The sequence below is a fragment of the Tursiops truncatus genome, chromosome 14 (assembly GCF_011762595.2).
Source record: "Tursiops truncatus isolate mTurTru1 chromosome 14, mTurTru1.mat.Y, whole genome shotgun sequence".
NCBI lineage: Eukaryota > Metazoa > Chordata > Mammalia > Artiodactyla > Delphinidae > Tursiops > Tursiops truncatus.
In genome coordinates, this window is record NC_047047.1 from 35,633,473 (window position 1) to 35,645,545 (window position 12,073).

The window sequence follows — 12,073 nt, forward strand, 5'->3', positions numbered from 1 at the left end:
GAGACAGAATTGAGAAAATAAACATTAAATTATTTGTAGTAAAGTGTTATTTTATTTTCCAGGCCAAGAAGGCAGAGCCTGAGGTGCTCTCTTATTTCCGTCATAGATATTCAATTTCAGTACTTGTTTCTTATTTGCTTCCCATTCCACATAGGTCATTAAAAGGAGAACTGTTTTCCAAAAAATTCTTAATTGCACTGGGAGGGTATCTTCAGAAAAATGTCACTTAATCAGCCCTAGTCACTTTTGCCCTATCCCTCACTCTTTCCTTTCCCTAAATTATTCAGTACATGTCTTAGAGAGAAAGCAGAAATCTCATACCTTGAAAGTTTGAAGGTTTATTTAGTTTATACTTTTGCCCCAGAGTATTTTTAGAGTAATCTTATAAAGCAAGACCCTTTGATATGCTTTTCCTTCTACTTGGATCCTTCAGATTCTGAGATGGCAAGAGCAGCAGGCACATAAAAATTATAAAAAGGCAAGATAAAGTGGTGCCCATTCACACCCAAATCTTTGAAGTTGACAGTGAGAAGGAGTGATTGGAAAATAAGATTGCATTTGTTTAATGTTAAGTTCTCAAACATTTTGATCATAGGACCCCCTTTACATTCTTAAGAATAATTGAGGACCCCAAAGAGCTTTTTTTATGCAAATATACTTATCAGTAAGTACCATATTAGAAATTAAAACTAAAAAAAAATTTAAAACACAAGAATACATAAACACACATTTGATTAGCCTTCAGAATGACATCACAGGTCATCTAAAAATCCCCACCATTCAATCATGAGAGACTGCAAGTGAATAATACTAATCTTATTATTATTATGAAAATGGTTTTTACCTCACATATTCCCTGAAAGAGCCTCTGACTCCCAGGTGTTCCCACACCACACTTTGAGAACCTCTGACGTAGTTAGTTTATAGTATAGATGTTTTATGCTTTTCTTTTAAGAAGCTTAAGGAATTTATAGTTATGTGCAAACATACCTATGTTATGTTATGCCTTCTAAGTTTCTAGTTTTGGATGGAGAAAAATTATTGGTTAGAAATTCTCTTTTTTCTTCATGGTTGCCAAGTACAAGCTAAATGCAAAAGCAGTTCTATTCCACCAGTTTCCTTTTTGATACATGACATTCTTCTGTGTACCAAAAGTCAATGAATACTGCACTGTGACCCTCAAGAAGTTTATCATCTAACAAGGCAGAGGACTTAACACCTAATAATGTAGAGTAAGGTAAATGTTAAATAGTGAAACTAGAAATAAGCTGGGGAATAGAATGAAGCAAAACCAAAAAAGTGCTGGTACTCTTAAAACCTTGACTTTTTTCTATCATGTTGGTCATCCAAAGTCTATGAACAAGAATTGGGACTATGGCTAGACTTTTTCCTGTGACAATTCATTGCATTCTTTTTTCTCTCTTTCTTTCTTTTTGGTAAAGAAAAATAAAGAAAATTATTTAATGAGCTTCCCATATATTTATCACCTATATTTAACAGTCATTAACATTTTTCTTTTTTTGCTAAAATATTTTATAGTTAATTTGAGGCACTGTAATATTTCATCCCTAAATACTTGGGTGTATATTTCTAAAAACTAGGGAGGGATACTTCTTTATATAATCACACTACTATATCACACCTAACAAAATTACATATTGCATTTGGTTATTATGTCTCTTAACTCTTTTATAAATTTCAAACACCTCCCTCCCCATTTTTTATGTCATTTTTTTAATGTCAAGAGTGTGCCTAGACATTTGCAACTTAGCGTTTTCTCTGCTACCTTCCTCACTGATGACTTTTCCTGTTACCCTGACATGTTACATTTTCCCTGTATTATCAAGTCTCTCTTTACCACTCCCTGCCCTACTTGCTTCCATGGGTTGCCCAGGAGTTTGGCCCTGTTTTTAATTTACACCAAAATAACAGACAGTGTTTGATTTGGGTTAGTCTCTCAATTTTTAGCTTTTCATTTTCTTATCAGGAATTTTAATTTGGGGAAAGAAGAATAACACAGTAATAAAATATATGCTGATTATAAGAAGCTAATAAACAAGGGTACCTTTCCTTGGGTAGAGTGAAACATTAACATCTAATTGTACTACTGGCTAGACTAATGTCCAGCCACCATTCATTCATTCATTGAGTTAAATCGTGTTAGGTTAACAGTGATACACAAGGGTGAAGAAGCCTTTGATCTTGTCCTCATATAGTAAAATATCTAGTAGGATAATTATATCAATAACTATAACAGGAGGTAGATTAAAGTATCATAAGTAGGGAATCGGTTCAGTGCTATTGGAGCTTTTAATGTTTTGAAAGAGATGGTTGTTAGCTGGGGAGGGAGATCTGGGAAAGCTTTATGGATGAGGCATGCATATAAGTTTTGATTTTAAAGATAGATACAATTAGAGCAAATGAAGTTGAGGCGAAGAGATACTCTGAGTTAACAGCATGAACAGACATGTTGGTAGGAATCCTAAGAAGGAAGTTTAGTGTTGGGTTTTGGAGTCAGGTAGACCTAAATTCAAATTCCATTGTTTGTCACACATTAGTCACTGAAGAACCTTGGGCAAATTATTAATCTCCTTAAGCCTCGGTTCCTATCTCTAAATGAGGATAATAATAAAGCCTCATAAACTTGTAGTGAAGATTTATGAGATAATATATGTGGAGCACTTTTCTTTTATCATGTATCTGACTATAGCCAGTTCCAATAAATGTTGACTGCTAATGCTTTTGCTGTTGTTATTAATAATAACAAAGGTAAGTAATTCCATTTAGCTAATGTATTAGGGTGGGTAAACCCAGGAGTGGGAGATATGTTGGAAAGATAGTGGAAAGCTTTGACTATCAGTGGAAAGCTAAGCAATTTAAGGCAAGTTTATGGAGGTATAATTTACATTCAGTAAAATTCATCCTTTCTAAGTATATAATTTGATGGATGTTAACATGTGTATGTAGTAGAACTACCACAATCAAGATATAGAACAATTCCATCACTGTTGGCATTTTTGCAGTTAATCCTTTTCCCGACATCCCCAAACCATGACAACCACTGATCTGATTTTCTTCCATATAGTTTTGCCTTTTCCAGAATATCCTATAAATGGAATTATACAGAATGTAACCTTTTGTCCTAGGTTCCTTTCATTTAGCCCAACGCTTTTGAAATTCATGGATGTTATAGCAGGTGTTAATGGCTTGTTCATTGTTATTATAGAGTGATATCGATTGTATGGATGTACTACTATTTGTTTATCCATTCATCAATTGATAGATGTTTGGGTTTTCTCCAGTTTCTGGCTGTTATGAATAATGCCACTATATACATTCATGGGCACATCTTTGTGTGGACATGTGTTTTCATTTCTTTTGTGTAAATACCTTGGAATATATTGATGGTGGCATGGAAATGTAAGACTGCCAAATTATTTTCCAAAGTGACTATACAATTTTATATTCTACTTGTGATGTACAAGAGCTCTAGGTACTCTTTATCTTCACCAGCACTTTCTATTGTCTCTCTGTTTTTTAATGTTAGTCTTCTAGTAGGTCTGTATTGAGTGATATCTCATTGTGGTTTTAATTTATATAATGACGAACATGTTGAGTATCTTTTCATGTGTTAGTTTGCCATCCATACTTTTTCTCTGGAAAAATGTTCAAATTTTTTTTGCTCATTTTAAAAATTGGGTTATCTTCTTATTGAGTTTTAAGAGTTCTTTAAGAAAAGAGTTCTTTATATATCCTAGATACAAGTCCTTTATCAAGTAAGTATTTTCTCCCAGTCTATGGCTTACCTTTTCATTTTCTTAAGTGTCTTAAAAAGAGCAATTTTTAACTTTGGTGAACTCCGGTTTATCAGTTTTTTCTTTTATTATTCATGCTTCTTGTGTCTTATCCCAATAACTTTTTGTCACCCAAGTTACAAAGATAATTTCCAGTGTTTTCTTCTAGAAGCACTATTGTTTTAGGTTTTATATATAAGTCCATGATCCATTTTTAGTTGATTTTTTTATATAGTGTGGAATAAAGAAGTACAGTATCAAGTTTAAGTGATTGAAGAAACGTGTGGTGAAGGTCAGATGGAAAGGATAGTATCTTGAGGGAAAGCAGTGATGAAGGAAGGTTTTGGGGGTGTGCTAGTTTCCTGGGGCTGCCATAACAGATTCCCACAGACTGAGTGGCTTATAACACAAAAATTTATTCTCTTGTAGTTCTGGAGGATAGAGTGTCCCTAGACCATGCTCCCTCTGAAGGCTCTAAGAATCCTTCCCTGCCCCTTTCTAGCTTCAGGTGCTTGCTATCAGTTGTTGGCATTACTTGGCTTGTAGATGCATCACTTCAATCTCTGCCTCTGTCTTCACGTGGTCATCTTCCCTCTGTGTGTCTCTGTGTCTAAATTTCCCTCTTTCCCTCCTTTCTTTTATAAAAACACCAGTCAGTGGATTTAGGACCCACTCTAATCCACTATAACCTTATGAAGCTCTAAGTGAACATGAATTTGGAGAAGATATTATTCAACCCAGGACAGGGGGACAGTTAAGATAAGGGGATATTACCACAGTAGGATACTAAAATAAAAAAGACAATAACAAGTGTTGGTGAGGATATGGAGAAATTGGAACCCTTATAGGCTGCTGGGTGGGATTGTAAAGTGGTACAGCCACTGTGGAAAACATTTTGACATTTCCTCAAAAGGTTGAACATGGAGTTACCATATGATCCAGTAATTCCACTTCTGGGTATACACCCAAGAGAATTGATAACATTTGTCTACACAGAAATCTGTACATGAATGTTCATGGCATTATTATTCATAATAGCCAAAAAGTGGAAATAACCCAAATGTCCGTTAATTGCTGATTGGATAAACTATGGTATATTCATGCAATCATCATGCAGCCATAAAAAAGATGAGGTACTGACACATGCTGCAACATGGATGAACCTTGAAAGCATGCTAAGTGAAAGAAGCCAGTCACAAAAAGCCACAGATTGTATGATTCCATTTCTAGAGAGTAGTAGTTGCCAGGGGCTGAGGGGAGGGGGGAACGGGGTGTGCCTGCTAATGGGTATGGGGTTTCTTCTTGGGGTGATGAAAATGTTTGGGAATTAGTTGTGATGGTTGTATAAGAGTTTACTAAAAAAAGTTAATTGTACACTTTAAAGGGGTGAATTTTATGGTATGTGAATTATATCTTAAAGCTGTTATTAATAAAAAAGATAAGGGGATGTTTGATATAACTCTAAGCTGAAGAGAGACACACCCTTGAGTGGTCACGACTTTGCTTGGTCCAGTCACACGGTGACTTCCACATGGTTCTGCTGCAGCAGTATATTGGAACTCATCATTTTAATAAACTATATAAGATTAGTGCATCTAAAATATAATTATTTAGCCCAAATTTGTCTTATAAATGAAAATGATATATAATTTAAGCTGTGAATTCTAAAATGTGGGCTAAAAGGTGATTATCTAAATCATATCAGTATACTGTTCCAGACGTAAGAACAGTAAGTGAATTTACCTAATTTAAAGTTTTCCGTATAGATCATTGAAAAAGTCTTCTCTTTATTATTATTATTACTATTTTAAATTTATTTATTTTATTTATTATTTTTGGCTACATTGGGTCTTCATTGCTACGCTCAGGCTTTCTCTAGTTGTGGCGAGCAGGGGCTACTCTTCGTTGCGGTGCACGGGCTTCTCATTGTGGTGGCTCCTCTTATTGCCGGGCATGGGCTCTAGGCGTGCGGGCTTCAGTAGTTGTGGCTCATGGACTCTAGAGCGCAGGCTCAGTAGTTGTGGTGCACAGGCTGCTCCATGGCATGTGGGATCTTCCCGGACCAGGGCTCGAACCTGTGTCCCCTGCATTGGCAGGCGGAGTCTTAACCAGTGTGCCACCAGGGAAGCCTGAAAAAGTCTTCTCTTAACCTTAGGGTAAATATGATTACTATATTGGCCCACCTACCAAGAAAAAGAACATTTTAATTCTACCAGTTATATTGATTTCAGATATGATCATGTTGAACACATTCTTAAAATCATGTTTAAAAAATAATCTGTTAATTTGGAGGGCCTACTTTAATGATTCATTATCGTATATTAAGCCACAATAGTAGCTAACATTTTTTGAGTACCTACTTGGTATCAAGCACTGGTTTGAGTTCTTATGAGCCATCTTTTAAAATCCTCCCAGCATGCCCTTTGAGATATAGAGAAATATCTCACCCAATATAGAGAAGTAACTCACCCCATCTCACATAGCTAAGAATTTTAAGAGTTGGGATTTGAACCCAAGCAGTCCATCTTAAGAAGGGAAGCCACGTATGTTCTTAGCCACTATATTATGCTGGTTCTCTCAAAATAGATTAAGCTTTTTAATGAAAAGTTTTTGAGATTTGCATGAGTAGCACAGATCACAGTTGAAGAGTTAGATGTGTAGGGGCAGAAAATATATGTTTTAGGGAACAGTGGGGACAATATGCAATCCAGAGGACATGAATATAATTCTCATTATTTTTCCCTGCCAGTATGAAGTGAAAGCTCCCGTTCCTTCTGCCTGTTTCAGGAATATTTGTAAGCAAATGGCAAAAATGCATGAAGCTATATTTGATCTCCTTCCAGAAGAACAAACACAAGTAAGTAGTAATTCCTAAAACTATTATATATAACATAATATGCATGCAGAATTGGAGTGTTTTTATTATGTACTTTTGGCACAGTTAAGCTTAGTTTGTATTCCAGTATGATTATTGTTATTTTTTCCAGTTGTTATATTGACTTGATTTCAAAGTGCTCCTTGCCCTGACAGGCCAGAGCAATAGTAGCTTTGCTGTGTAGTCAGCCATTCTAAAAAGCAGATTTTCATTTGTTCATTGGGTCATCAGAGGTCCCAGATTCTACTGACATCATTTATTACATTATTAGTTTGAAAATCAGGATTAGCATTTATCAGTGAATAGTAGAATATGTTACTCACTGTGATTATAATCCAAATTGGATAGGGGAGGAATTAGTGATGGACTTAATAATGAGATGACATATAAAGTAACTCAATCAATATGCCTTAACATTAATATTTGTTAGATCAGCATAAGTGATGTGTAGTAGGCACAGATCAGGAAAAATAGCAAAATGGGTAGTCTTTGGCACCTCTTACTTTTGAAGTATCCACCCTCTGTCTCTACTGTCTTCCCTACACTATTACCAGAGTTCTCTTCACTTTTCGGTGACATTCCTACCCGTGACTTCCCTCGATTCCCTCGCCTAGTACTTTAAAGTTTCCAGTACTTCTTTTCTTCTGGTCTTCTTTACCCACCTTAGTTTGTTCCCTTTATACCAGGTGATCTCATTCAAGTCTAATTGTAGAATGATATGTTATAATTAGTACAAAACTAGTTGTTACATGACTAATGATCTTAGTTTTCACTGGGATTTTTGCTATTTAGACAAGTTTCTTATCAATATTTCAGTTTGTCTTGAATTGGTTGAGTGCTTGGAAATGGTATTTGGGAGCAGAGAGTAGCTTTTTCAGTGTCTCTTCCCTGCTCTTGCGCCTGCTGGTCTCCTTTCCCATGCCACCTCAGACTTCCATACTATACTAGCTATTACCATTTTTTCATGTTTCCCTAAGTTTTCATTAATCATACCATCTTTATGATTAAATATCATCCAGTGCCTTTGGGGCTCTCTGAGGACTGAGGAGGAGGCTTGAGATGTGGAGCACCCACTAGGGTCTCTTCTTCCTTTCTCAGTCTTCCTAGCCAAGCCATCCTTTTCATTCCACATGTAAGATCCCCCACCTCTGACATTCTGACCTTCTGGATTTGCCATTTGAGTTCTAATTCTAGAACAAGGCTTAGCCAGGTCCAGGAGCTGGGTATATAGGTATTTCATGTATTTTGATCTGCATCATCATTTAAAGGGAACTCTTGTCAAGCTGGGCACAAATTATAGATTTATGTCATTATTGTCACTTGAGTACGAGTAATTCCATAAAACTTTTCCATAGATGACTTTATATATTTTTTCCCATGGGAAATATATTTCACAAAATTGTTTCCATAGATTAATTGTATAATTTCAGGTCAGGCATTTCCCAAAGAAGTATTGCATTAAAAATCTGCATGTGAAGCAATAAAATACTTCCAAGTAATTGGGAAGGATAACGGTAGCCTTGCCTTTACCATTGTGACTTTTTTCTCTATCAAGTTCCTAGTTAATATCGATACATTGCAGAATTCTCCGTCTCTTTTTATTCTTTTCACCTGTATGGTTGATCCCATTTACACATGCCAGAGGATTTCTACTAAGGGGCAAAAGGCAGTGATAAGTCATATCACTAAAATAAGTACTACTGAAAAGAGCAAAAAGAGCTTTTATCCAACTAAGGAGACAAACTATACTGAAATAGCAATTAAATACTTTCAGAGGAGCATTTTAAAAGTATATGCCAAAGCAAAAGGTTTTTAAAATTTTTCTGCAAATAATAGTGATTACTTACTTACGTCTTCTATGTCAATAGAGCTTTAAGAAACTGAGTTTTATTTCTTTTCCAGATGTTATTTTTAAGAATTAATGCAAGTTACAAACTCCACTTGAAAAAGCAATTGTCTCACTTAAATGTGATAAATGATGGAGGACCTCAAAATGGGTATGTTTTCAATATGTTTTTACCCCGTACTCCCATATTGAACTGTTTGATTGGTTTTTATTCATTATGCTGTCCTTTTCCACTATAATCTTGCCAGGGCCCCAGACTGTAAAATCAGCAGACTTTTGCCTTTTTTTCCCTCTGTGGAGGTGATGTATATCTATATCTATATCTATATCTATCTATCTGTGTTAAAGTGTTTTATAGATGGTGAATTAGTTAACTGACCTTATATGTCCATTTTGAGGCAGTGTACATTAGTAGCACCTCCTTAAGTCACCCAGTAGTCTTCACCTATCCAGACAGAACTCAGAGTCCTACTTTGTATGACTGTGAGAAAGTCACTTAACCTTTGTGCCTTATTTATCAAATGAGAACCATAAAATCTGCCTTAATTCCTTCACAGGGTTACAAAAAATAAGTGTATACATATTTTATTGTAAGCCGTTGAACAAATTATATGTATTATTGGCGGAATAGATTTAGAATCAGAAAACGGGTTAAGTTCTGCCACTTACTAGCTCTATAACTGGGCAAATCACTTACCCTGGGTCTTAATATTCTTAGATTTTAAAATAGGGATGATAAAAAGTCCTGTCACAGAATTTTTGTTAAGAGCAATGTAGATAAAGATATGGATTTAAAGATTATACAAAGTGCAAAGTGCTGATCATGTAGGTACACCTTTATATGATTTCTGTAGTGTGTTACCTATTCCATGGATTTTTAAGAGTAGAATATTTTGTTCCCTTTTAAAGGAATTTTAGGCTTAAGTTTCAAACTTATAGGAACAAATATAAAAAACATCTTTTGGAGTCAGAAGTTGGCCCTACCCTTAAAAAGAAAAGAAGTACAGCTGGCCCTTGAGCAAGAGGGGGATGGGGTGGGGGTTGGAGGTGCCGACCCTCCAGCAGTTGACAATCTGAGTATAACTTAGGGAGCTGGCCCTCCATATACAGGGCTCCTCTGTATCAACAATTCCACATCCACAGATTCAACGAGCTGCAGATCATGTAATGCTCTAGTATTTACTGTTTTTAAAAATCTGCGTATAAGTGAACCCACGCAGTTCAAACCTGTGTTGTTGGAGAGTACAATGAATTGATTTTGCACAAAACAATTTGGAAGCTTCAAACTGCTGAATTTGTCAGCCAGGCTGAATTTAAGAGTTTTATGCAAAAATCTGATTCTCTGTTGATTATTACCTGGTTCTTTTTTTTTTTTTTTAAAGATTTATTTTCAGAAATTTCAAAGCCACAGAAAAGTTCAAAGACAGTATAACAAATATCAAATACCTCTCAGAAACTATTCATAAAAAGCTAATTAAAGGCCCATTACACTCATACTTTTCTACTTTTATTCACGTAACTAAATCTCGCAGGTTGGTTTTTCTCAGACCAGTAGTTCTGAAGCATCCAAGTTAATTCATCACCTATTATTTTCTTTGTTAATAAAGCTATTTGGGGGTTGGTACCACCTTAGAGATCTTTGTTGTCACATACTTTTAAAGACACTAATACTGTGTAAGTCAAACTATGTCTTTGAGCGATCACTTGAAAGATAGAATTCCCTGAAAATTTCTCTCTAGACTCTAGCCAAAGACATAATAAACTACCTGCTTAAAAGGAACTTTTGTTCCTGAAATGGCTCTAAAATTTTACCTTTTTTTTTTTCGAGGTGAAATTCACATAACATAAAATCAACCATTTTATAGTTAACCATTCAGTGGTCCTTAGTGCCTTCGCAGCCACCACCTGGGTGCAACTGCCAGCCCTGTCTAGTTCCAAACATTTTACTACCACAAGAGGAAATCCCAGACCCATTAAGCAGTTGCTCCCTATTCCTTCTTCTCCCCCGTCCTGCACTTTTTTTTAATGTGATTTTTTTCTCTATTTTAAGATATTTTTAAAATAGAGAGACATATGGAGAATATTTATATTCCTGTTACTTAGAATTGATCATTATTAACATTTGTCATTTTCACTTGGAAAAAAAAATGTTCATCATTTTTTTTAAAAATGGCATTCCAAATGGAGCTTAAGTACCCCTTGACCCCATCTCCAGTCCTTTTCTCTTTCCTCCAGCCCTTAGGCAATGTTTCTAGTAAATCTGATCTATATCCTTTAAGTCCTTCTCATTTATTGTCTCTTTATCTAAAAAAAAAAATGTGGAGCTGTTTTATGAATTTAATTTACTTACATGGTATATTGTACATATGCTGCTTGCTTTTTCCCACTCAACATTGTTTATGTTGATATATAGAAATTGTCCATTTTTGATTGCTTTATTGCATTCTCCCACATGAATCAACCATATTTAATGTTTCCATTTCACCTGGTGATCGATTTTAGGTCATTACTTTCTTCCATTACAATCATGCCACAGTGAAGATCTTTCCTTATACATGTGTAATGGTGTGATCATTTCTTTAGGGTAGGTACATAGAAGTGGATCACATGTACATTTTCACTCTACTAGGTTTTGCCAGAATTTTCTCCAAAGTGGCTATACCAAGTTTATATGCCCACCTTTATTCCACATCTTGCCAACATTTGCTGTTAGATTTTTTAAATTGTTGCCAGTCTAATGGGATACAGTGGTATTTTGTTTTGATTTGCATTTCCTAATGTTTGTCATCTTTTCACGTATTTGTCATTCAGGTGTTCTCATCTGTGACTTTTCATATTCTTCACCCATTTTTTATCTTGGGTATTATCTTTTTCTTGCTGATTTTAGATTTTTGCATATGACCTCAAACTGATCCTTCATTGGTTATATATATTGCAAATATCTGCTTTTCTTTTACGTTCTTTTATCAAATATTTTCAACTTTGATGTAAAATATATATTTTCTATGTACTGTCTTGTATAGACTGTAAATAGTTGACTTGATATTTTAAAATGGAGATTTCTGTTAATTTCGTTTAATTTTTCATGTGGGAGTCTTGCCTTAAGACTTTGTTCTTTTTTGAGCCATTGCTGTCAGTTTCAGCATACTTACTAATTTAGACTTTTTATGGATTTTAAAGCACCTTGACCCAGATGAGTTTCAAACAAAAATATGACCCTTACTGAATTCTGCCATGTGACAAAAGCTGAAACATTAAGTACATAAGTATGAATGTATTTATAAATTAGACTCATACATATATTAAGGGTGCTTAAAATACCTTTGCCCCCTTGTGGTCCAGCAATCCAGAACTTACATGCTCTTTAAAGTATCAAAGCTGCATTTCCTCTTCTTTTACAAACTACTAAATCAAGATCTCCTATTTGTTTCTCCATGGGCCAAATCTGTCAACGTACACGTCTAATCAGACCAGTCCCTACTTTTTGTGTGTGGAGCTTTGGTATCTGTTTATCATCTGAGCATTCTTTCCAGGAGTGTTTTTTCAAGGATAGGGATT

At 35.2% G+C, this 12,073-nt stretch overlaps 1 protein-coding gene across 10 annotated transcripts in view; it reads left to right on the plus strand.

Annotated features, from left to right (window-relative positions):
- Positions 1-12,073, plus strand: part of VPS54 (VPS54 subunit of GARP complex) — a 137,429-nt gene that overhangs the window by 112,086 nt on the left and 13,270 nt on the right. For all 10 annotated transcript variants that reach the window (XR_004521782.2, XM_033838452.2, XM_073791307.1 and 7 more), the window contains 2 exons: positions 6,544-6,651; positions 8,572-8,666. Coding sequence is in view for 9 of the 10 variants with exons in the window: in XM_033838452.2 (XP_033694343.1) it covers positions 6,544-6,651; positions 8,572-8,666 (203 nt within the window). In the remaining variant the exon portion in view is untranslated. The remainder of the gene's footprint in view (positions 1-6,543; positions 6,652-8,571; positions 8,667-12,073) is intronic.